Genomic DNA, 27,573 nt, shown 5'->3' with positions numbered 1-27,573 from the left:
TGTAACTCACCACGTTACGAATTTGACGACAACGATAAGGCCGAACTGATTATATGTTTAACGTGTTCTTGTTTGTTTGGTTTGAGCGATCTAAACCGACGAAATACAATTTAACTCGAATATCTACAAACAAAAAAGAAAAATACGTTCAATAGTTCCATTGATAATGAGTAAAATTTGAGAGAATGTTCTGTGCGGTTGTCAGCTTTGAAACCGTTGTCCTTTCGCTTAACATTAAATTTATTTTAGTATGGCCTCAGGCGAACTATAGGATCGACCGAGGTTTACATTTAGAACATTATATATAATATAAAGCAAACACTTTGAAAGGCGCTTCAAAGAAGCCTTACCGAACGTCTGAGGACATGCTCTACGTTGTTATAGGAATAAGCCTTCTGGTGTGCGCTTCTGAGGGTAAATATTAAATTCATATTTCAATCTTCTAAGGTTGTCTTTCATTGCTTAATCAGAGATTTTTTTATTGGTATTAAATATAATGACCATATAGGTGTTTGATCACGGCGGAAAATAAATTTAGATATATTTCAAGGAAAACAAAATCAATAAATACATTACCATGTTTGTTCCAGAAACATCACTGTATCTCTTTAGCATGCATTATGAAAACCCTTACAGGTTTGTTGTGCCTGAAATGCAACGATGTTGCCCAGCCGAGACATTGTACGACCGTCGTTGAATGTCCGCAGTCTGACGTAAGTATGCTGTTTTATTTTAACGACCGCCGTTTGATGTCCGCTGTCTGACTTAAGTGTTTTACTAATTTAAAGACCGTCGTTGGATGTCAGCAGTCTGGCGTAAATAGGTTTGTTAATTGTACGGCCGTCGTTTAATGTGCGCAGTAAAACTTGAGTAAGTTTTCTTATGTACGACCGTACAAAGGCTTACTCTAATTGCGTGACATAATTAAGATATACACCTACCTCGGTAATATCACGTGAAAACACCGACTAGCCAAAAACGCATAAGGAATGAATTCTACCTGGTAGACATACCCAGTAATCTTTAATAATGGAAAATACGAAATAACTGCTAAACTTTAATAAATTGTAAACTGTGTGATACTTCAGTTAGTAAGTTTCAATGCATCGTACACATCGATGCCAGGTTTGTGTCAGTTTTCCAAAGTTTTCTTTTTTTTGTTCGCTATTTTATCGTACGTGAGACAGCCCCTTTAAGTCGGTTTGCTATTGAAACGACCGTCATATCTACACGCAGTCTGGTGTAATTGTGATTTCTTATTGTTCAATCGTCGTTGAAAGTCTCAAGATAGGTACACGTAGGTTTTGTTTAGTATACGACTGTCATTGCGTGGCTGCAGTCTGACTTAACTTTCAGGTTTCTTGTATGATTTTTTTTTTTTTTTAATGTTCTATTTAGTAGGCGTTTATCAAATGCTTCTGTTAAAACTCTTTGCTTGTTTCTGTTGTTGTTTTTGCATAGATATTGATTTTGTTAATTGTACGATCGTTGTTGACTGTCCGCAGTATGGTATATGTAGCTCTGTTAATTGTACGATCGTCGTTAAATGTCCGCAGTCTGACATAAATAATTCCGTTAATTGTACGATCGTCGTTGAATGTCCGCAGTCTGACATAAGTAGTTCCGTTAGTTGTACGATCTTCGTTAAATGTTCGCAGTCTGACTTAAGTAATTCCGTTAATTGTACGATCGTCGTTAAATGTCCGCAGTCTGACATAAATAATTCCGTTAATTGTACGATTGTCGTTAAATGTCCACAGTCTGACATAAATAATTCCGTTAATTGTACGATTGTCGTTAAATGTCCGCAGTCTGACAAATGTAGGTCGTTTAATTGTACGATCGTCGTTGAATGTCCGCCGTCTGACTTAAGTAGTTTCGTTAATTGTACGATCGTCGTTGAATGTCCGCAGACTGACTTAAGTAGTTTCGTTAATTGTACGATCGTCGTTGAATGTCCGCAGACTGACTTAAGTAGTTTCGTTAATTGTACGATTGTCGTTAAATGTCCGCTGTCTGACATAAGTAGTTCCGTTAGTTGTACGATCTTCGTTAAATGTTCGCAGTCTGACTTAAGTAATTCCGTTAATTGTACGATTGTCGTTAAATGTCCACAGTCTGACATAAATAATTCCGTTAATTGTACGATTGTCGTTAAATGTCCGCAGTCTGACATAAATAATTCCGTTAATTGTACGTTCGTCGTTGAATGTCCGCAGACTGACTTAAGTAGTTTCGTTAATTGAACGATCGTCGTTGAATGTCCGCAGTCTGACATAAGTAGTTCCGTTAGTTGTACGATCTTCGTTAAATGTTCGCAGTCTGACTTAAGTAATTCCGTTAATTGTACGATCGTTGTTGACTGTCCGCAGTATGGTATTTGTATTTCCGTTAATTGTACGATCGTCGTTAAATGTCCGCAGTCTGACATAAATAATTCCGTTAATTGTACGATTGTCGTTAAATGTCCACAGTCTGACATAAATAATTCCGTTAATTTTACGATTGTCGTTAAATGTCCGCAGTCTGACTTAAGTAGTTTCGTTAATTGTACGATTGTCGTTAAATGTCCGCAGTCTGACAAATGTAGGTCGTTTAATTGTACGATCGTCGTTGAATGTCCGCAGTCTGACTTAAGTAGTTTCGTTAATTGTACGATTGTCGTTAAATGTCCGCAGTCTGACAAATGTAGGTCGTTTAATTGTACGATCGTCGTTGAATGTCCGCCGTCTGACTTAAGTAGTTTCGTTAATTGTACGATCGTCGTTGAATGTCCGCAGACTGACTTAAGTAGTTTCGTTAATTGAACGATCGTCGTTGAATGTCCGCAGTCTGACATAAGTAGTTCCGTTAGTTGTACGATCTTCGTTAAATGTCCGCAGTCTGACTTAAGTAATTCCGTTAATTGTACGATCGTCGTTGACTGTCCGCAGTATGGTATATGTATTTCCGTTAATTGTACGATCGTCGTTAAATGTCCGCAGTCTGACATCAATAATTCCGTTAATTGTACGATTGTCGTTAAATGTCCACAGTCTGACATAAATAATTCCGTTAATTGTACGATTGTCGTTAAATGTCCGCAGTCTGACAAATGTAGGTCGTTTAATTGTACGATCGTCGTTGAATGTCCGCAGTCTGACTTAAGTAGTTTCGTTAATTGTACGATCGTCGTTGAATGTCTGCAGTCCGGCTAAAGTAATTCCGTTAATTGTACGATCGTCTTTGAATGTCCGCCGTCTGACTTAAGAAGTTCCGTTACTTGAACGATCGTCGTTGAATGTCCGCCGTCTGACTTAAGTAGTTCCGTTAATTGAACGATCGTTGTTGAATGTCCGCCGTCTCACTTAAGTATTTCGGTTAATTGTACGATCTTCGTTGAATGTCCGCCGTCTGACTTAAGTAGTTATGTTAATTGTACGATCTTCGTTGAATGTCCGCCGTCTGACTTAAGTAGTTCTGTTAATTGTACGATCGTCGTTGAATGTCTGCAGTCTGACTTAAGTACGTCTGCTAATCGTAAGACCGTTGTTAAATGTCCGCATTCTTACATAAGTTGGTTTGCTTATTCTACTACCGTCGCTAAAGGACTGCAGGCTGAATACGTTGATTTGCTTATTCGTCGTTGAATGTCCGCAATGTTACGTTTATAGATTTGCTGAAAGCACCACCGTCTCTTAATCTTCGCAATCTGATCGAAATAAATATGATGTTGAGTGTCCATAGTGTGACGTAAGAGGATTATTGATCATCCGTTGTCGAATGTCAATATTTTGACGTTAGTTTATTTGCTAGTTTTATGGCCGTCGTGGATTATTTATAGTTAGGTTCAAGTAGATTCGCAGAGTGACATTATTAGATTTTCTTATCGTAAAAGCGCTATTGAATAACCGCATTCTGGCGATAGAGGATAGGCAAATCGTACAACCGACTCTAAAAATCTGCAATCTGAGGTAAGAAATTTTGCTGATTGACAGCTGTCGTCGAAGGACCGATGTATGACGTCAATACGTATGTCAATTGTACGACCGTTATGGATTAACTGCAATCAGTTGAAATAATGTTTGCTTAGTTGACAACGATCGTTTAGTCTCGTAGGTAGGTAGGCTAATTGTACAACATGCATTGCGAGTCTCCCCTCTGACTAAAGTAGGTTTGCCAACCGCCGTTGTTTTCTACAATAGGACATCATTAGGGCTTTTATTTGTTCATCCGGCAATAAAAGTCTGCAGATGAACTTATTCAGGTTTGTTAGTGCACAGCCGTTATTATATAACTGTAATTGTTCAACTGGAGGCGATTGGTGTCCACAGTTTGATATTAGCAGGTTTTTGAAATGACCAATCCCGTCGTTAAAAGACCATAATTTGACGTTAGGATCTTTGCTTATGTGTGTGGAGGAAAACTTTTTTTCAAATTTATCACATTTAAGAATTGAATATTTATTTCTAAAATATGTTAAGTTATGAAAGAACTACCCTCTAAAAAGTGGTAATGAGTATCACGTCTGTTCTTCAAACCTCTTTAAAAGAGGTACGGTCGTACTATTGGTGTCGTTTCGTGTTCGTCGATTTTCCAAAAAACTTAAAACTTGTCCCTTATTTAAAAAACCGACATGCCATGTTCGTAAATGAAACTTGGAACGTTGGTTACATCAGATGAAAATAGTTTGGCTTCCAAATTTAACTTTTTCAGATAATTCGTCACGGTCTAGTTTCTAGAAGATTTTATTGTTTTCAGGTATGTTACGTTGACCGATCTGTAAATGACATAGGAGAAACTAGTTATATCCTAGGATGTTCACCTGAAAATGTAAGTACTGTTCGACTTTTGAGGGACGTGCTTTCCTCACTAATGAAAACTCTTTGTATATCCAAAATCGCAAAAGTTTGATATTTCTTTTCAATAAACAAGAAATGTAAGTCAATTAAATTGCCTGCTGTCTAGTTATTGGCAAGACAATTATATTGTAAACAATAAATTAACTTTACTACCTACATGGAATTAACTTGCCGTAATAACCTGTTGTTTAACAAATAAATTGTTCGAAGTATTGCGTATTTCAGTAAAAGAAGATGTATTATGAGCACATCTTACCGCAATTTCTAATCACAATTTCAATCATAGTGATATTTTCCGAAACCTCATTAAGTAGTTTCATATATCGTTAAGTTAATTCCATTCAATTGCCTGCTGACTCGGGGTATATTGACCAGACAATTTTCTTTAAGAGAAGAATATTATATAAATTTTAACAACAGAGACTATGGAGCTTTGCTTAATCATGCCACAAGGGATTTTAAAAATTAAGCCAATTACCGGTATTCATTATCATCTGAAATTATTTTAAACAAAGGTAAAACAAGTGTCTCTAACACGTGTCTCTAACACGTGTCCCTAACACGTGTCCGTAACACGTGTCTCTATTATGTGTCTCTAACCTGTGTCTCTAACACTAAAATGTGAATATTCAGAAACAATCAAGTGTGTTTCAGATCAAATTAATTCCAGATTTGCACCAACATTACCTCAACGTCCCAGTCCAGCAGATGTACAAATTGTTGTGGATCAGATTTATGTAACCATCAGGCGTGTGGAGAACCGGGTAAGATCTTATCACAGATGGTAATGATGGTATCGATGGGTAAGATTTTAAGTCACATGGTAGCGATGGATAAGATTGTTATACACATGGTACCGATGGGAAAGATTTTAAGTCACATGGTAGCAATGGATAAGATTGTTATACACATGGTACCGATGGGTAAGATTTTAAGTCACATGGTAGCAATGGATAAGATTGTTATACACATGGTACCGATGGGAAAGATTTTAAGTCACATGGTAGCAATGGATAAGATTGTTATACACATGGTACCGATGGGAAAGATTTTAAGTCACATGGTAGCAATGGATAAGATTGTTATACACATGGTACCGATGGGAAAGATTTTAAGTCACATGGTAGCAATGGATAAGATTGTTATACGCATGGTACCGATGGGAAAGATTTTAAGTCATAGGCACCGATGTGTCAAAATTTAATACGTATGGTACCAATAGGTAACATTTTAATACAAGGTACCGATGGGTAATATTTTAAGTCGAATGGTACCGATGGGTCAGATTTTAATTCACATGGTACCGATGTTTTTGGTGAACGGGGTAAGATTCAGCCCGCGTGACCAAGGCTCGTAATGAACTAGGGTTCGATAGTAGCCCATGTAATACAAATCATATGATATTGAAGTACCAGTGGTTATTACTTAAGCTTCTTGTGATTCAGAAGAAGCTCTTTTGTTATGAACCGGGAAAGTTTAAGCTCATGTGATTCAGAATATTCAGGGTACACTTGAACATGATATACATTTATGATGTTGTTCACAGCACAGTTGAGTATATATATGTGATTCAGTAGTCGGTGTTTAGAACGGGTTCTTTTTAGCTCGTGTAAAAAAGTAGTTGTTGAGTAACAATATAATAAGGCTGATAAGCAAATGGATTTTATGAATAATTAAATCCAACGCAATGCAGTATTTTAGTGAACCGGGTAATCGCTATGAAGTATGTTTGCCACCTGGCATGTATTCTATACAAGATACAAGATACAAGATACAAGATACAAGATACAAAACACAAAAATATTTATTTAAGTCGGGCATGTGTTAACAAGAAACATAAGCTAAATGAGCTATTTTCCGACATGAATACCAGACATACATAACATATCAAATAAAAATAGCAATGAGCTTGTGACCTCGAAATAAAAGTATATATGTTAAAATGAAAACATATTTGAGCATGCATACAAGTACAAATAGAAAAATTGGGTTAGAGCATAAAGAAAAGTGATAACATCAACAAGTTTTCCAGGCTGTACGACCAGTCCACACGCGCACGATTCCACAAGTTGATATACCACTGTAAAATGGTTAGTTGTTTCAATAATATAACTTAAAGGGTAATCATATACATTAAAATAGCAACATTGTTAGAAGCAAAGTATACAAGGGAATAACAGCTTTGTACATTGATGTGTAGTTTGTAAAAAGTTAGTCTTGCTTGATAGAAAAAACCTTTGGAAAGAATTGTTTAGAAGAAGTATGATATTTATCATGCTATTTTATTATTGCACCTATCGCTGTGAAAGAATGTCAATTGAAAAAGTAGTCGTAACACCTAAACAAAATACTTGCCGAAAGAAAAACAAAAGTAGTTGTATGTGTTCGACAGATGTTATATAAATTTAAAACAATCATAATTAGATATCAGCCCATGTAATTTATTTAAATAAGTTGTTAAAAAAAGTCCGCTGAAAACCTTTCTGGTATTTGAATGCCATATCTTGTCCAGAGGTTGTAGCCACCCAAATGAAAACAAAACTCCTTTTCCGATAGGATATTCAGTGAAACACCTTATAGTTCCCAATGTATTCTATGTATTTAAGCGTAAAAGAATTATATTCACATTGAACAATCACAAAAGTGACCTATCCAGGTGCGGATCAGCCTTCTAAATTCCAGGTAGTTTTGGGAGCTCCTTAGTTCCTTAGGGAGGCTTTTCCATACCTGACAGGCCTCAAATCGGAAAGAGTTTTTCCCATATTTAGTTGTTCTTACTGATGGAACGTCTACACAGTTTTTTGTATCTCGGATTAAAATTGCATGTCTCAATGTTACAAGGGTTTGAATATGATATTTTCAGACTATCCTGTCGACAGGGGCCCTATTTGCTACAGCTGCCATGATCCAGTACCAGCCGGCAGATGTCACAATATTGAATTTTGTAGAAGTGGAGAAGTAAATACTATATTATAGTATATTTGTTTCCGGTACAGATGTATAAACTGCTTTCAAAATTTACAAATACTCATAACAAATATGATTGACCTACAAAACGATACATGTTATTCTTTAGTAAAACGATAATTTATATGACATACTTTGCAGGAATGTAGCGTCACTGGGAAACAATTATTCGGAACCATGGTTTTCACGTCCAAGTGCCAAAAGGCCTTTGTAAGTGTGTTTATTTTGAATTCGTATGCAAATACGTAAATTATTCAAAATGGAAGTAAGTTCTCCTTTCTGCTGAACTAGGTAGTGCCTGGAAGTTCAATGGTTCTACTACTTGATTTCTTTGTACACTAAAACGGCGTCATATATGCTCGCCAGAAAAGACCGAAGGAGTTGTAACGGTTGCCTTTTAAAAGTAACCCTAGATTGACGTATGTTTATTTAAGGAATGAATTGCGGGGTTGATGTCATTATCGGGGTATGAACGCAATTGGGTAGGTCAATGTGTGTGGAGTCCAAAGGACTCCACGCGTACTTTGACCAACCCAATTGCGTTCATATCCCCGATAATTACATCAACCCCGCAATTCATTCCTTATATTTACACCAAAAGTTCATTATTTCATTCAAGAATTGTTAAAAAAATTCTTCATTTCATTTAAGAAAACCTTTCAGTAATCCGTTCTTACCCATTCTGTAAATAGAACGACCCGACTATAACCGGAAACATTTTTTTTCAAATGACGTCACAATAACACGGGAAAAGATCAATCACTTGAAATCACTTTAAAACGTAAAATTAAAACACTTCTGGTACCAATATATTTAAAATATAATAAACTAACACTTTTAAAAATGTTTATCTATATTTTACGGGACCTGCAGACACAATAAAACCAATAACAAGATCAATAGCTTTCATGTATATTGTTATGCAATGAATTACGATCCGAACATATCCGAAGATGTTGCGTTCATCGATTGATGAACGCAATTGCCGAAAGGCAGTTCATTTAAGGAATGGAACGTGAGGTGTAAATATACAGATGTTAAGGTAGTAACTTGCTCGGCTTGTAAAATCCTTCTTTGAGAACAAGTTTTCTGTTCTGGTGACAATTCAAGGAAATATCCCCAATACATATTTTAGGTTTCCTTGTGTTATTGGTTATCACTGCAGTTTTGTGGGTGCCGTGTGGTGGCAATAAAAAGTCGCCCCGAACTCACTTTTATCTTTTATGTTGTTATAATTCCGAGCCTTACAATAACCAAGTACAGTAATATTTAATCTAAATCACCCTAAATATTATAATCATTAAGGCCAGGGATTGTCCCTGCTGTTTTATTGTATTATCAATAAAGAGTGTTGATGCATGGGTAGTATCTGAAAGTGGTATTAATTAATAAGCTATCATAATTGTTGTCACATTACACATGTTCGTTTGGAGTATTTATCTTTCGGGTAATTTCAATTACAATCTGCTACTATAAAATATGCATGCAATTTTTTACATTTTTTCGATATAAGACTTACCAATAATCGTTCATTAAAGGCTTGTGAACCTCACAATTCCGATGGTGTACTGGTCGGAAAGCGAGACGAACTCAATGAGCGATCCTACGATGACCAAGGCTGCGAATCGTGCTGTAACGCCGACCTTTGCAATCAGCAATGCTTCACACATTGTTAGTTTAAGATGTTAAAACGTTGTTTGCCAACGATTGTTTAGACAATTATAAAAGCTTAGGCTAAGTCACTCTCATTGGTACTATTGATTCGCGAGTGTGTGGTTTTGCGTTTTGTGAAAACCGAAGAAAACGAAAACACACTTGTCCGGCTTAGTGACCACCAATCAAACTAAAATGCACCTGAAATCAAACACGTGAATGTTACATTAAAATTCCAAAAAAGGGACTAGACATCACATGGTCCCAAAATCGGCAAATACAGTTTGTTTTTTCTCCTGAAAACAAGCTTACACCTGTCAATGTCAGCTAGTATGAGGCCGATACATATTGTATATGATCAGAACAATAAATTGAACACTCATGTCGATGTCTCTGATAAGTTGTAGCTTGTTTTTCACGTGGTAGACAAATCCAGTAAATTTCGCATTGAAAACTAGATAAAAACTGCTAAAGATGCATATGTTTTTAGATATGATTGTTGTTGTTGTTTGTTTTTTTTCAAAAATATAGTAAAATGCCGAATTTATTAGTATCAAACTTTAACCATTTAAGTGTATAATGACTGTGTTTATGTACAAAGACTGGCATATTAACGATTGTATTACAATTAATAAAACCAATACAGTTTTACAGTTGTCTTGAGACAAAATGATAAATTTGCAAGGAGCTTCTAAAATGCGATGCTTTGTGATATTAGGAAATTTGCAAAACAGATTTGAAGCCTATCTTGGATTTTAAATGTGTCAGTGTACACATACTTATCACACATAGAAATTGACAGGAATGACAATGTCAATTTTGAAAATAAGTAATTGCGAACATAACATGTACTTAAACATTTGTTTTGCTTGAAGGTTATCTATAAACACTTGTCAAAATAAGATATATACCACGATTTAAGCGCCATTTTCCAGATATGTATAACACTATGGAACTTTCTAATACACAAAACAATGGTAATTAAAACTATTTAATTATAGAATCAAATGAGCAATATGAACTGGATTTGTCTGCCGTCATAACTGTTGTACCAATTCAACGTCCATAATTAGGGTGCTACACAAAAGCTATAAAATAAGGCAAATTCGGTAAACTCGTTCCTCAGCTTATTGTTTCGCTTGAAATATTTTCAACCTCCTACTTAAGGTTTTACGTTCATATTGTAATAACAAATTTAAAATAAGAGAAGTGCAATATTTTATTTAAAAGTTATGGAATTAAAAAGTCAACAACGGCGCCTGTGTTCATTCTATCAATAATGTCACACCTGCATCGTTATGTACCTCGGGCAATTACAAATCTAGTGTGCCTTTATAAACAGAGGGCACTGCAGTGCCATACATTATTTAGAGATTAATATGTGGCCGCGCGGGGTCAATGAGTGATAATAGCCCCGGCATGTTGATAAAGCCCGAGGGCCATTATCGATATACCGGGGCTATTATCACTTATTGGTCCCGCGCGGCCATAAATTGAACTGTTTAATACACATGTTTTGACTCAATTATTCAGTAGTCTGTCGATATGCCGATATCTTGCTGGTAAATTTTCTTTTGGGTAATTTTCGTGACGTTTATCAAAATGGCAACAACTACTCTACTTTTAATTTAACTGAGTTTCAAACGGATAAATGAGAAAGAACGTGTTTGTTGTGAATAACTCAGATGATATCGATATAGGAAATTTCAGATTTAAACAGTTAATGAGGTGTAGAGTTAAATGGAAATTTTATCCAGAACTTTAAATCTTTTGAGATTCTTGCACTTGAACTGTTGGAATCAGTAATTCTAGACATGCTAGACTACGTTGGTTGTGACATTTTTTTGAACAACTAAGGTGAGCTTAATTCACATAATCGTACTATTCATATTGTACTACTACTGTTACCAGTTTCTTGTTTGAATGCATTTACAGTACACTGATTTACTTTTACCTGTTAAAATAAAATACAGTACTTGGTAAACAGAACTAGGTACATTTGTCCTTGTTCAGTACTGTTTAGTCTTTTTGGCCAAGACCGTTGCTTCATCTCGAGAACAAGGGCAATATTTCTGGAAACTTATGAAGCGTAACTACACATTCTTCAAATTAAAACTACAGTTAGTCAGGAAATAAACAAAATAACTTAAAACTATTACATAATTAATTTAGATATTTCGAGAAACTGTGACCACAACTTTTAAGAAATGGAATAGATCGTTGATTTCAATGCTGTTTGAAACTATTTTATAGGTTTCTTTGTAAGACTTATTATACAATGGGACTGGAAAAGCAAATTGCCAAAAAATACATGTAGCACACATTTATTTCACAGGAAGTGAAGATAAAAGAACATTTTTCAACACAAACAAGGAAAATAAAAACAATATAATAATAACAGTGGATGAATGGAATAAAAGCCCACATGTACATGAATATACAGTCAGAATAATTTTGTTCACTCATTGCAGTGCCTACAAGTTGAGGAGGCAGTTCCAGTTAAGCATGCATATTGTATGGTCCCTAATTTCTCAAATTAATGCTGATAGGCCCATTAAAGGAGCAGCCATTAACAAGTGACTGAGTGTAGTTCATAAATGTTTGCAGGGTCAGTGTTCCACCTTGGCTTTGTTTAATGGGAAGGTCTAAAACTTGTTCAGCTTCATCATGTGTTGGTTTTCTTACAGGAATCTCATATGTTTTGATGGAGGATAGCGATTGCTCAATTTCCTGGGATGCTGCTACAAGTTCCTGATTGTCATCATCCTCAAATTCCTCCATGCTAGTAACTGGTTCTGGTTCTGGATTTGTCATTGTTTTTTTTCATTAACACATGTGAAGCATATTGGACATGTTTTGCTGTTTTTCTATATTGTATGTATGGTTATGATTTAGAGACATCAGATTTTTGTGTCCAGTCAGCTGTGCCACCTCAGTGGGGAAACAACTAGCATCCAGCAAATTTGTAATGCATGTTTTTCTTGCAGAGTGACTACCATGCTTAGCCTGAAATCCAGCCTGTTCACTCATGGTTTTGGCCAGTTGTCCCAATCTATTTTTTCCCAGGTTCAGGTTGATAAACCAGAGATCATTTGATTTTGTTCCCTTTCCAAATTTGGATTTAGGGCTACATAAAACCTTGATTCTGGGGGCGGACATCTCAGGTGGTCTCATTTCCTTGTAAAGCTGATACAACCTTACAGGACAGTTTGGGTCTCCTGCAAATAATTTTAAAACACATTTAGAGTAATCAATCACATATTGAAACTTTTTTTACAAAATCAACATTTGAATTCATATTTTAATTGGATTTTAGTTTTAAACGTTTTGCTAATAACTGCAATAAATGAACATCATCTGTTAACAATAGAAAAAATAACCTTTTTATAACAATACTATTTTTACTTGGTTACCTGGCTGTTCAAAGAGCTTAGGCACATATTGCCTGTGGTCACCAGCAACTCCGTTTCTTGTTTTTGTCGCCCACTCCGTGAAGGCCAAGTAACTCACACCATCGGAGGTCTGGCTTAATTCCAAGTCCCCCACAACATGATCAAGTGCTCCTGTCTTCCTCGCAATCCAAGGTGCATGGTGTTGTTAAGCCAAATGGTATTTGTGAGGGAAATTGGGGAGGCTGTAATTAATTCGAAATTTATACCATTTGAAACAATTACACAGTTAAAATGTGCTTGATTATTATGTTGTATCATGTACTCTACTGTTTAACAATGTACTGCACTGTAAACTCACTCTAAATGCATATAGATTTCATTTTTCTACCTTAATTATAGTAATACATGTTTATGAAATATATATTAGGTTAAAGAAATATAAAATAACAGACATGAAATCCATGAATTTCGTCATACATTAACCTTTACCCATTATTCATTATTATTACCACGCAATATATATTATAAAGGTAGGCTTTTTGAATACCGGGGACCGGCTTTTATCGATCTCATTATACTTTAGTTGTCTCCCTTGTCTTTGTTGCTTAGTGATATGTAAAGAATCAATTAACTGTCAAACTTACCGGCTCCAAGAAGTTCCTTTTGGTAGAGTTGTTGAATCTCTGAGGAAGTGAATAGATCGGCTCTCTGTTTTTTGTTGCCAAGTCCCTTTTCTTTCAAGTCCACGCATTTCGCTTTAAGCATGTCCCGTGTGAGTTTGAATTCATTTCCGCCCATGACATCGCCTTCGTACTCTGCAAAACGAGTTGATCATGATTAAAATAATCAAAGTCTGTGCATAAAATTACAGGCAACTATAACATACATAACTATTAAGGTGTTTATATATTAACTTTAGTTGTTTTGGATAAGAATAACAAACAGGAAAATGCCTACCATTCTCGGACAGGTGTCTCTTTACACTTGATAAGATGCCACGCAGGGTAGATGGCCCGAAGTTGGTTGCAGCGGGGCCATTCGCCTCTGCCGAACGCTTGGTCTTCTTGACACTTGACACTGAGCAGGAATCTGGATAGAAGAATATGCTTCAATGAATTGCCGGGCTTGTGCCTCAGTGAAAAGTTCATGTTTTTCGATGGCAGAATCCAGTTAAAGTAGCCTGTTGGCTAAATTTTCGAGCGTACGTTCACCCATGTCTACTCTGGCAGCCATCTTCAACAACGTGAAATTGCGTCATGTTGCACGTGCGGACAATTGCAGGGCCATTATCGGTCACGTGACTGATAATAACCCCGGGGATATTATCAATTTTGATGATTATGGTCCCGCCGCGCCGATAATGACTATTCTGACAACGTTAAAATGTTACAATATATAGTAACATGTGTATTAAGGAAATGCGATGATCCAACTCCTCAATTCGGAGGTCAGAACTGTAGTGGAAACGCGACCGACACTGCATTGAGCACAGAAAATGTGTGCACATGTACGACATTTAACTTTTGTCTAAATAAATTGATGACAGCATCTGCATTTCAGTCATAACACCAACAAGATAGTCAAGTAACATAATACGGATACACTCAATAAATTACATAAAATAAGTTTTATAATATTTGGGCCTACTCTTTTTAAACATGTACATCTTCCTTATATCGAAGGTCGGATCATGAATTTTGACAGCTTATCATCTCTATATGTTTTTGTTGTTCCTGTTACTAGTATTATTAAATTGTGTCCGTATATGAATTGCAGCGTATGCCGATTGCTCTGAGGTACACAAAGCTCACCCAGATCTCCCTTCTTCAATCTATACCATCACATTGTGGAACACAAATAGTCGAGCGGAGGTGGTCTGTGATATGGATACGGACGGGGGTGGATGGACGGTAATGTATATGACTTCATGTCTAGCTAGGAAATTGTGTTTTCAAGTAAAATGAGTTTGAATAATATTTCTTTCAAACAGTTGAAAGCGTTTGACTCCAATTACATGGCAATACATTAGCCTGTGCCTGTTCAAAAATCCCAGTTGGAGGCCTCCGTAAACAATAATGTTAGTTATTTTTCAAATATAATTTAAAGGACAATACTATTCTAATTAGGAACTTGTTGTTTCGCTGTCATTTTATACGTGAAACTTGTTGGTGTATGTGACAAGTGCCTTCGTAGGACATCACACTATACATTATAATCATATATAATAACATATTTAAAATATATATCACTATACGCTGCTCTATGGTTGATATATATAACCGATTATCTTGCCTTATTGATTAAGTATGTGCATGGCAAAAACATCGATTAAGACTTGTTTTGAGAATTATTTTGAGTAAACTGACATTGCGTTAAGTTCTTGGTCCCATATGCGTTGCATAAACGATTCTTTAAGGTATGAGTAATAGCCCGAACGTGCCCCAACCCTTGGATTTAACTTTATTATGCCCTAAAAATCTACCTTTCTGTAGCAATCGAGGACCATACATGGTATATAGGGTCATGCAGAAGTGTCTTACACATTTTATCGAATGACTCTGAACAACAATTGAGCTAAAATTCAATTATCTGAGATAAGACAAATCTCAATTTAGAAGTATTTTCTCCAACTTATACAAGATATAGTTAGCAAGCCGAAAGTTCGAGTTCATTACTTAATACATCGAGAAAGAAGTAGAAATATCGAGTTCTGAAGTCGAATTTCCAGTATTTGTGTCGACATTCCGACAAACCTTCATCGATAATTTTAACTGCCATTTATGCGCTCCCGAATTATATAGATTTATATGTTTAACTTCGTTGTGGCGTGGATTGATATTTAGATTCTGACATTTTATATTTATTCAGTTCAATGTTTCATATACCCAATATTTTTTCAGGTTTTTCAGCACCGCGTCAATGGAAGTGTCGATTTCTACCGGAACTTCTCTTCTTATGAGAACGGGTTTGGATCCCTGCATGGGGAGTTCTGGCTTGGTAAGATGTTAGTGGATGATTATAAGACCGAGCACAATATCAAAGCCTGAATGATTGCCCGTTATTAATGTCAGTATGTCTTAAAATAGTAAATGAGGGTACATATTCGTTTCTGACGGCAGACCATATACGGTTTACGGAAATATGTTACACAGACTAATGGTACATACATAACGAACGAATCCTATTATCAACCCCCAGATAGATTCCACATGTCGGCTATAAATTCGGTTATTGTATATACATCATCCGGTATTAAAACTTATATTGTAGTACTAAGGTTATATCCCTTGAATTTATCATTAATCAATTTACGTATATGAAAGTGTTTCACATATAAGGGCTGTCCCTGATGCATGAGATGACGTCGCATACCACAAACGAGTTACGAATCGACATACAAAGAGCTAATGGAAGCCTCGGATATGTAGTTTACCCAAAGTTCAGAATAGAAGCTGCCCCAACATACATTTTGCGCATTGGAAACAAAACAGACTACGGCGGAAGTAAGTCATTTGAAGTGTTTATTGTCAGATTGATACACAGACAAAACACACCAATACATTCAATCTTATGTCAGCGACACGAACTCTCATAGTACAATTAGATGGTGATTTATTGTGATTGAAATCGTTGGTAGTTACTCCCAAACATAATATTTAAAATATGGGAATATGATCATTCTGGCACAAAAATGACATTTTAAGATATTGTAACATTTATAATGCCAAGTATTTCTGGAACAAAAATCCAAATTTCATGTCAAAATTTTCAAAACTTAAAAAAATATAGTACTTTTCGTAACACAGGTGTAAATATAAAAATGAACAAAATGTTTGGTCAAATGTGTTTATTAAGTATGAAATATCCATGTCAGATTAGTACCATATCAAGAGTTATTTGTATGTAACATATAAGTTTTAGCATAAAAAAATAAGAACTCATCGTTTGATTACAAAACGTTAATGAAAAGTTTATAACAGCATTTGGTTGCTATGGTTACTATTGATAATGCCATTTTCACTCATTCTCTGCATGTTTCTCACAAAATAATGTTATTCATAAACTTTTGTTTTAAGTTATTGACATTTTAAGCAATTGCAAACATAATATCTGTAAGTCAAATCTTAAAAAAGCACAATGGATATGGAACATTTTGTAATCGAGGGCTTAAACACAATTTGAACTAAATGTTCGCTAAATCGGTTCTTATTTTGAATAAAGAATACATGTCAAAGTATTAAAATATAAAACTATCTTTACTAGTATCACATAAACTACAAAAAGAAAATAACAAGTACATATCGCTATTGTCCATAATGATAAAGAAACTTACAACAAAGGTCAAACAACATTCGGTTGCTTGGGTTACTTATGAAAATGTTTTTACTAATCAATTTTAAAGTCTGTATAAAAAAAAAAATATCTTAGTAAAATTGTTTTTTTAAGTTATTGACATCTTCATGATATTTTCAAAATTTAAATCTGAAGTGTCACGGCAAATTTCACAAAGTTAAAAAAATAAGAAACAATTTGAAACACAGGGCTAATTTTTTTTTGAACAAAAGTGTTCTTATTTTGAATTCAATATCCATGTCAACATATTTAAATATTTAACTTATCTTTACTAGTGTGACATACACTTCAAAATACAAACAGGTCAAAGCAAAAAACGGTTGCCATGGTTACTAATGAAAATGCTATTTTGCTATTCTTAATTGTGTTAGTGTTTAGATGTAGAGGATATTACTCAAGTTGTTCAAAGTTTATTTCTTCAATACAAAGTTGATAAAACAAGTGTTTTCTTTCCAATTAATATAAACGGGACTTGGCATGTCTATAACAATCTAAGTTAACAATTTCAATAAGTTGTTTTGCATTTCCTCTCGTGTGATATAATATTCATATCAAACCTACTAGTGTGAGTATTTACAGTGCTAAACACATTAATCGTTTCTACAAAGCGTTTACATTTTCAACACCATTCAGTATTATGATTTCATGTTACAATTTATAACACTATCTTAAATGCCATTTATGACATAATAATACTTCCAGACTGGTTTACATGAAGTTGACAAATAGATATATGGAGCACTACATTTAACCAGTCCACTTTAAAATAACACAGAAGGCTAGTTTACAGCCTTTCGGTGTGTCATTTTTGTCAATATCAACTTTGACTTTACACAGAGTTGGGTTAGGGCATACTGCAGATCTTGATGACTAAAATCTAAAGAATGGACCAATAGCATCGTGAAGGTACCATTGACGTGCGGCACGGTGCATGCTTTAGTTCAGGCAAAACATCACATTCTGGACTCATCCTCATAAGATTAACTTCAATTTCTGAGGAATTTAAACTATTTGCATACTAAAACTCCTGGTTTATGTTTTTAAAACACAGAAATGTTGATATTTGGTAATATTCTTAAGAGTTTTGAAATGTGTATCTAGGAATGATTTCCGATTGTAAAATGTGACTGGCTGCCGAGGGTCATTAACCAGTTGTGGAATGTTGTGGCCGGACTTCGAAGAGGCGGATACAGTGTGGGCTATTTCCTGAAGATTCTCGGCATTATAGCATCGCTACGTGTATAGCGTTACACTCTCATGCAGTCCTGAAAATTGTTGGAAGATCTGTTTAGTGTAAATAAATCTTATTTTAATTCACAAAAAATAAAAGTAAGCAAATGATTTTAACTAAGTAATAAAATGTTCAAGACATAGAAAACTTATAAAATCGGAGTGTTTACATATATGGTTATTTAGTTACTGCCAACTACGCTTAAACTTCATCCAGTTATGCATCCGATTAAATTAGAGAACCAATCGCACGTATCAATAATTTCTAAGGACAGCTCAATGCATTTGTCTTTAAAAAACAGACAAACGATTATTAACAGAATAGAATACTTATATGTCATTACATGCCACATGGCACACCAAAGAACAGTGTGGTTCTTGTTTGGCCGACGGCACTATAAAAATAAACCTTGAAAATTTGATACATTCTTTTTTAAAATGTAAGCTATTTACGGTTCATGAAGAAAGTAATGTCATAATGAAGGACACATTTCATAAGCCATAATTGAATCTAAATATCAAACCGTAAACAATTATCAAATGTGAATAGGAAACAGAATATGATAGTAAGAATGTGTTTCATGGTGCAATCTATGTTAAGTTTCATCATCTTTTATATTCACTATTTATTCTCATAATCTCTTCTCAGCAATAAGGTCAAAGTTTGCATAGGCTGTTAGAACCTATCATCCATATTATATAGATAATTTAAATGGTTAAACCTTTTGAAGCACTAAAAACATCAGCATTTTTTTTCAACGACACCATAGTGCTGAAAGTAGTGGTGGGCCATGTTTACGCCACTGTCACTTCCTTAGCCCGGGAGTTCGGCCTCGTCCACCAGATAAAATGTCTGCATTCCTGTATAAATAAATGTTAACTTTTGTTAAAGGGACTATACACCAGAAAAAGTGTTTTTCTGTAACGAATCTCATGACAATTATTTAATAAAATGTTCAATAAAATGTTTTAGTCTTTGATATCATAATTGTGAAAAAAATATTTAAAACAAAATCGAGTCGGAGACCGGGTTCTATCCGGTATCGCCAAATTTGTAGTCCAGTGTTGTATCCACAGTGCTACAAAGGCATACCCTAAACCTTTGGAATACTTAAGCTATATACCTTAGTTGGTAATATCACGTGATAAAATCGACTGGTCAATCACGCATAAAAATGAATTATACTAGGTATACATACCTAGTAATCTTTTTTAATGGAAAAATATGAAAAGACTGCGAAAAAAATTTTTTTTTAAACAATGAGGTACTTGAGTTAGTTATATTCAATGCACTGTACACATCGATACCAAGTTTATGTCAGTTTGACAGTTTTCTTCTTTTTGGTCGCTATTTTATCATACGGTGTATAGCCCCCTTAAATGATTTTACAAATAATCATAACTTTTTACTGAAATAGTAAGCAAGAAGATAATGTAGACAACCCAAAATGACACTACTAGATAGCTGTAGAACTATTACAGATCTATATTTTCAATTAAAATTCATTTTTAAAATCAAAGCTTTTAAAAGGATTTCGAATTATGTCCAAGGTATAAGTTTTTGAACAACAATGCAAAGCTGACAACATTAAAAACATCCAAGCTAAAAATTTAAACCCTGACTTGGAAATATAATTTTTACATATACATATGGTAAAAGATCTGTCTTATTCTGTTACTCCATGTTTAATTCAGAGTGACATATAACCATTAACATATACCTGAATCTTATGCACACATGCCAAACACTTGACACTTCCGTTGGGTGACGCGAACTATATCGGCCCAACTTGTTGCGCATGATGTGGATAGTGAACTTGCTGGTCAAAATCCCATGAGTGATGGTAGTGGACATCTTAGCTACATGGTACAGCACCTTCAAAGACAATAATGATAGTATTTGAAAAAATCAAATAATATTGTATTTTATGAAAACAGGTGATCCGAACCGTTATTCAGTCACATTCAAATGATAATAATATACAATGTATCAGTGTACTCGGATTACATATTTTTGATCGATATATTGACATATAAATCTTATCTTGGTTTTGGCATGGATCTAACCTTGTGACAGAATTCCATTGCTAAAAACATCTTTGCTTGCAAGTGTTTACTCCTTGTACAGCTCTTTGTTTTTTGGCAGTGCTTAGATGAGCCTCGTACATGTTACATGTTCATTTTTATCTTCATTACTTAGCTGAGCAGACTTTCCCTATTTTACAACAAAGTCTTGGCATTTAAAACAAAGGTCTGTCTCTGGCTTTGCCAAGGCTATGTGAGGGCAGAAATCATTCCAAATGTTTCAAAATAATTATTGTCTATAGCTAGTCTCAACAGTACTTTCCTGATATATTTCATGAGTTTCAGAAATGTTAGCATCATAATGCAATACAAGAAGAGTCTGATTTGGGCAATTAGGAAGTCGACCTGGCAATGCCAAAGCATTGTTCGTTGCATTATTTTCAATAAAGGTTTTCAACCTGCTTCGGTCTGTAAAGCTAAGGGCGTTAGCTGGAACCTTGTGCTTATTCCCATGAATTCTGGGCTTTATCCCCTCTGAATCCAGGGATTTACCACTCTTTGCAAACTGCAGTGATATGTTGCATATTCAAAGATAAATGTGGTTTTACAGATTAACAGTGTCCCATAAAATAATACATCTGCGATGGTTTCACACAAGTCTTTTGTGATTTCTTATTTGACAATTTGTTCCCAGTGGTAGCTCTACGGGCAAGCAGTATACTCTTTATAGCAAGTTCTCTTTCATCCTTTGAAAGGTCCATGTAGTCTTGTCTGTAAGCTAACAGTTTCTTAAAATCAACTACTGACGAGCATGGTTTCGCATTATATAATCCTTACATCCACATGTTTCTGCTCGCAGTTTGTTTACATTTCCAATCTCCTTGATATCTTCAGGTTTTGATGAACCATCATAATCATTTGACAAAGTAAGTGCATCATTGCTTAAATTAGTTTCAGAAACATCATGTACACTTTCAGACTCTTGTTCATTGTTTATTTCACGATCAGAGTCATCACTATTCATAAAGCATGATAAAATTTATCTTTTATCTGAATCTTTTATATTTTGACTTTGAGAAGACTGCACAAATTCATTAAAATTTAAATTGTCAAGTTTAAGGAGTACATTTGCAAAATCTGGATCATGATTTTGAATAGAATCCATTTCATAAGTTACCGTCGAGGTCTGTGATAACGTTAATTGACTCATAGTGTATTTAACATTTTACTTTGGCGGTCATTATCGGTTGCTAACAACAAAAACCTTTTTATAGGTGTCGCAGAATTCACTTCCGGGTTTTGTCAATTTATTCGATCGTCATGTGAAAATAACTGCATTATCAAGCTTGTAGATTGTGTTATACTGATTATATATTATCATTTGATGATTAAATAACATTTTGCTTGCAATAACCACTTGTAATTCCACAATTGGAACCCAGAAACGTTGAAATTTAAAACCGGATGCTCCTTGTGATAAACGGGGAAGCGGTGTCTCCGTTACTGCGCTGTTCGTCAAAATGTGAAGAAATATCAGTTATAAACACCCATTTCATGATCAAGCATATTCTGATCAATATCCTTTCAAAAGATAAAAAGATAATACTGTTTTTATTTCAAAAACGCCTCACATTATCGGCCAGAAATGTTTGCACCTTACCGCCGTACAAACGTAGTCACCAACGTCAAAAAGCCGAACAGCTGACCAACGTTTTCGGTAAATTAAACACACTTAAAAAGGTTATGATCAAGTTAACGTCAACGAATATTGTTGCAGAGGGTTTATTGCCGTATTTGATGTGTGTTTTTTAATGCTGACAACAAATAATTTAGTTTTAGGCTCGAAAATAACATGAAACATTAAGGGGAAAAAATTGCGCGATTTTATTCTCGCTTTTTCTAGTTATTAATGTTAGCGCTACAATACTCAAAATAGCGTTCCTATCCACAAATGTATTATAAGAAAATCACTTTTTTGATAGTTCAACATTTTTGTAATGACTTTGTTTTAATTATATAGATATACATGGTTGACCATGCATAAATCCCTTCGGCAATTATTCTTCCTACTTGGCAATTATCAACCAAACGCCATGGTCAACCATATCCTATCTTGTATAATACAAAAGGTTTTGACATTTTTCAATAATTTGAACCGGTTGTTTTTAATGCTTTTAACCATTTATATTGAGATGAAATTGCTAATTAACAAGCAAACCTTTTCTCACGTGTTTTCGGAATAAAACAATAAGCAATAGTATTTAACAATATTTCCATTTTTACATCGGGTGATCAGGATATGACGTTCATTTCAGTATCTGAACAAAGCTAGGGTCAATCAAGCCTAGAAGCAGTTTACATTTCCCAGCTACTATCCAACAAAACACTTCATTCTCTCACTGGTTTTTGACCTTCAAAGAATGTAAACTTCCGGTTCCCGGGGTACTCGTTTCTGAAACAAAAAAGTAATAACAGTATACACATTTCACTTTCATTCCACCGATAAGTCCGCTTAAATCCCATAAAAAGATAAGCTCGTGATTACATTTGCCTTCCAAATATCAGTCGGCAATATCTATGTCGAGAAAATGGCGTCATAGTACAGGTTCTCATATTCGTCGGGCAATACTGCTATAATCGCCCTCATGTGCCGTTATAATCTCACGGTTGGTAACGATAATCAATTTTGCGAGAACGAATTACTAAAGAAAAATTTAAATTTATATAGTGATATGCTTCCTTTTTTTTAAACGGTATAATTTGTTCGAAAGTTTAACCAACTTGTAATGACGTTGAAATAAAGACTGTTTCTGAAACCATGATATATTTATAATGGATGGGGCCATCTCATCAAAGGGCGTGTGGCACAAAATATTTTTCGTTGACATAAGTCTTCAATCTTCTGATTTAATTCGAAATATATATCATTACTTATCAGGGATACTGATAAGAAGAAGTCGTATTACGATATGATCGTTGATAATAAAACTAATATTATTGCTGAAGCATGATACTTCCCGTATCTATAATGGATACTTGAAATATGACAAATCATTATAATTACTTTATTGTTTCAGTTTCATCTACGTCGGTTGATTCCTTTACGGATACAGGCTATGGAGGAGCCGTCGATATGGCGTTCACGACCTTTGATAGGGACAATGACCTAATTGTCGAGAACTGTGCTTTACTTTATCACGGTGCGTGGTGGTACCATAGTTGCTACAAATACGCGAACTTGAACGGAGATTATGTGACGCCAGGGACAGATTCTAACAATGCAATAAAGTTTGATAGTATGACTTCTTTAAAAACCAGTAGACTGATGTTCAGAACAGCGTAACGTTTTTTAAAAAAGTCTTATTTTTTAATTTAAGATTTGTCCTCAAGAATGAAACACGTATTTCATTGTTCAATGCTACTTCTAAAAATAACTGTAAAAAACGCTGTATGTGTAAATAGTCGAGACTCAGACTTTATTACACATCATTAAAACTAAAGATTGGCATTTGTTGATTTTTGAAACATTTACAAAGTCATTTCTAAATGTCAGTATTAAACATAGATGGTTTCTTAAATAAAATGAATACTGATGCTGTTGAAAATGTATTTTATGACGTTATGTTAAACAAATAGCAGTCTAGAGCTTAATTAAAAAAAAAATCTGTAATATAAATATCAATGATTTGTTTTCATCGTAAATTGTTCAGTTGTAACACTGAAAATGCGCTTTATTAGTACACTAAAAACTACTGGACCAAGCAAATACGTCAACTATCATTCCTCTATAAGGAAAATACAGACCCTGTAAAGAAGCGCAATGTAGGGGTCTTAGGTTTGCCGTGCCTTGTCGAATTGGTTGTTATTGATGTAGACAAAATACAAGTATCATTGTTACTCATCAGGTTGATAAACAATGTTTTTTTATTGGTGAGGGGCATGCATTGTTACCTCTCCCAATATGGGTTATGCATCAATACGTCACAAAGGGCAATGCATTATTGCCTCTCCCGATACGGGTTTTGCATCAATATCTCAATAAGGGACATGCATTGTAACCTCTCCCGATATGGATTATGCATCAATACCTCGCTAAGGGCAATGCATTGTTGCCTCTCACGATATGGGTTATGCATCAATATCTCGCAAAAGGAAATGCATTGTTATCTCTCTCGATATGAGTTATACATCAATATCTTGCAAAGGGCAATGCATTGTTGCCTCTCCCGATATGGATTATGCATCAATACCTCGCAAAGGGCAATGCATTTTCGCCATTCCAGGTATTAGTTATTCATTAATATCTTGCTAAGGGGCATGCATATTTGCCTTTCCCAATAAGTGTTATGCATCAATATCTCGCAAAGGGAAATATATTGTTACCTCTCCTGATATGGGTTATGCATCAATATCTTGCAAAGGCCAATGCATTTTTGCATCTCCCGATATAGGTTATGCATCAATATCTAGCAAAGGGCAAAGCATTGTTGCCCCTCCCGATATGGGTTAAGCATCAATATCTCGCAAAGGGCAATGCTTTGTTATCTCTCCCGATATGCGTTATGCATCAATATTTCGAAAAGAGCAATGCATTGTTACCTCTCCCGGTGTGGGTCATGCATCAATATCTCGCAAAGGGCAAAGTATTGTTACATCTCCAGACATGTGCTATACATCAATATTTCACAAAAGGCAATGCATTGTGACCCCTCCCGATATAGGTTATGCATCAATATCTCGCAAAGGGCAATATATTGTCACTTCTCCAGATACGGGTTATACTTCAATATCTCGCTAAGGGCAATGCATTGCTACCTCTCCCGGTATGAGTTATACATCAATATCTTGCAAAGTGCAATGCATTGTTAACTCTCCCGATATGATGTATGCATCAATAGCTCGCCATCTCGCAAAAGGCGATGCATTCTTGCCTCTCCCGGTATGGGATATGCATCAATATCTCGCAAAGGGCAATGTATTGTTGCCTTGTTTCCTCTCCCGATATGGGTTATGCCTTAATACCTCGCAAAGAGCAATGCATTGTTACCTCTCCTGATATGGGTTATGCATCAATATCTTGCAAAGGGCAATGCAATTTTTCTTCTCCCTAAATGGGTTATGCATTAATATCTTGCAAAGGGCAATGTATTGTTTCCTCTCCCGATATGGGTAATGCATCAGCATCTCGCAAAGGGCAATGCATTGTTTTTCTCCCGATATGAGTTATACATCAATATCTTGCAAAGTGTAATGCATTGTTGCCTCTCCCGATATGGGTAATGCATCAATACCTCGCTAAGGGCAATGCATTGTTTTTCTCCCGATATGAGTTATACATCAATATCTTGCAAAGTGTAATGCATTGTTGCCTCTCCCGATATGGGTAATGCATCAATACCTCGCTAAGGGCAATGCATTGTTTTTCTCCCGATATGAGTTATACATCAATATCTTGCAAAGTGTAATACATTGTTGCCTCTCCCGATATGTGTAATGCATCAATATCTCGCTAAGGGCAATGCATTGTTATCTCTCCCGATATGAGTTATACATCAATTTCTTGCAAAGGGCAATGCAATTTTTCTTCTCCCTATATGGGTTATGCATTAATATCTTGCAAAGGGCAATGTATTGTTTCCTCTCCCGATATGGGTAATGCATCAGTATCTCGCAAAAGGCAATGCATTGTTCCTCTTCCGATATGGGTTGTGCATTAATATCTCACAAAATTCAACGCATTTTACCACTTAATATTTAAGAAGGTGTTTATGTATTAATTCGGTGTTATTTTCCGACACTTCATAAATCAATGAGATGCAGAAAAATAATGTTCAATACTTAAAATTACAACTATAAAAAATTGAAAGATCGTTTTTATTTTGCTATAATCCACGAACCGCAATTTATCACTCGATTATGCCAAGTAGTTTGTAGCTTTCCCACGCATATGTATACATCATCTCCTTGGAGACACGTGGAGCTAAATTTAGTAACAATGAGACCAGTAATGGCTGCCGACTCCTCATTTATCCCATTTCGAAGCGGATTAACAGCACTTCTCAGGTAAGATATTTACGTAAAAGCGACTTGTTTAAACTCTGAAATGTATATTTCATTATTCCTTGCCTAAGACATTTTTTTACCATTAAACCTACTTCCCTGTTGTTTATATTCATGAATTGTCTGCATGTCATTACTTTCATTAAGCTGTTGACCTAGATATTAACTTTCATTTTCAAATGAAATGTTTGTAAGTTCTTCAATTTCTGGAGAAATCAAAGCAGCAGCGGCAACAGCAGTTTCCCCACTCAATTCAGGCACAAACATCTCAATACTAGCAAAAAGATCTTTAAACAAGTCGAAATCTGACAGATCATTCCTCATGTTTCCACTACATACACTGATATACTTTTGGTCTCTTTGGATTAAGCCTTCTGCCCTTGATTAGAGTCTTTGTTTCTAATACTTGATACTGTATAATGTATTATGGAAGTGACTTGAGTTTAAATGTCTGTGTATACATATACAACATATAATTGCCAGCCTTACATAATAAAACATTGGTACCATGTTTGAGAGTCTCCTTTTGTTTTTGTCTGCACATAAGCTCCCATCTCAGAACTAAAACAAGTAAAATTGGGCGTTTCCATTTTGTATTTATTACAACACTATTCACTTATTATATGCGCCATATATTGAACGCTGTCCGTGACAACATGATACAAAACAGTTACGTCACCCGCAACTCTTGTGATTGAAATCACTTAAACAACGGATACTACAAGTTATTAATAGTAATTCACAACAGTGAACGACAGCTTATAAATGACGAACAATTAGTATGACATTTACACTGCTACCTAAAGAAATCGCGTCATTACATCATTTTAAAACTGTCAAAAGTCACACAACAATTAAAGAATTTTAAAACGAATCTTTTGATACTATAAACAGTTAAGCTATGGACAACCCGTTAATATGAACACTGAAAAACTGACAAATGATTGCGCAATAAATAATTTATTTTGATATAAGCACCTCATTTCTCATGTAAACAGTAAAAACAATTGAGAAGATAGGCTTATATAACCTATATATGACCTACTGATAGT

The 27,573-nt window shown here is 35.1% G+C and overlaps 1 protein-coding gene across 1 annotated transcript; it reads left to right on the top strand.

Annotated features, from left to right (window-relative positions):
• Positions 1–328: 328 nt before the first annotated feature.
• Positions 329–23,804, top strand: LOC128222396 (ryncolin-1-like). The gene is made up of 11 exons (XM_052931370.1): positions 329–414; positions 637–713; positions 4,741–4,812; positions 5,512–5,605; positions 7,705–7,799; positions 7,950–8,018; positions 9,347–9,479; positions 14,630–14,763; positions 15,754–15,850; positions 16,192–16,356; positions 23,539–23,804. The coding sequence occupies exons 1-11, from the start codon at positions 366–368 to the stop codon at positions 23,802–23,804; spliced, it is 1,251 nt and encodes a 416-aa protein (XP_052787330.1). The 5' UTR covers positions 329–365.
• Positions 23,805–27,573: the final 3,769 nt, after the last annotated feature.

The sequence above is a fragment of the Mya arenaria genome, chromosome 16, assembly GCF_026914265.1.
Source record: "Mya arenaria isolate MELC-2E11 chromosome 16, ASM2691426v1".
Taxonomy (NCBI): domain Eukaryota; kingdom Metazoa; phylum Mollusca; class Bivalvia; order Myida; family Myidae; genus Mya; species Mya arenaria.
This window is presented reverse-complemented; position numbering and strand designations above follow the sequence as displayed.

Coding starts and splice junctions, on each gene's coding strand:
- LOC128222396 (XM_052931370.1), top strand. CDS start 366: ATGCTCTACGTTGTTATAGGAATAAGCCTTCTGGTGTGCGCTTCTGAG. Junction 415..636: donor TCTGGTGTGCGCTTCTGAGG/GTAAATATTAAA, acceptor AAACCCTTACAG/GTTTGTTGTGCCTGAAATGC. Junction 9,480..14,629: donor TCAGCAATGCTTCACACATT/GTTAGTTTAAGA, acceptor TATGAATTGCAG/CGTATGCCGATTGCTCTGAG.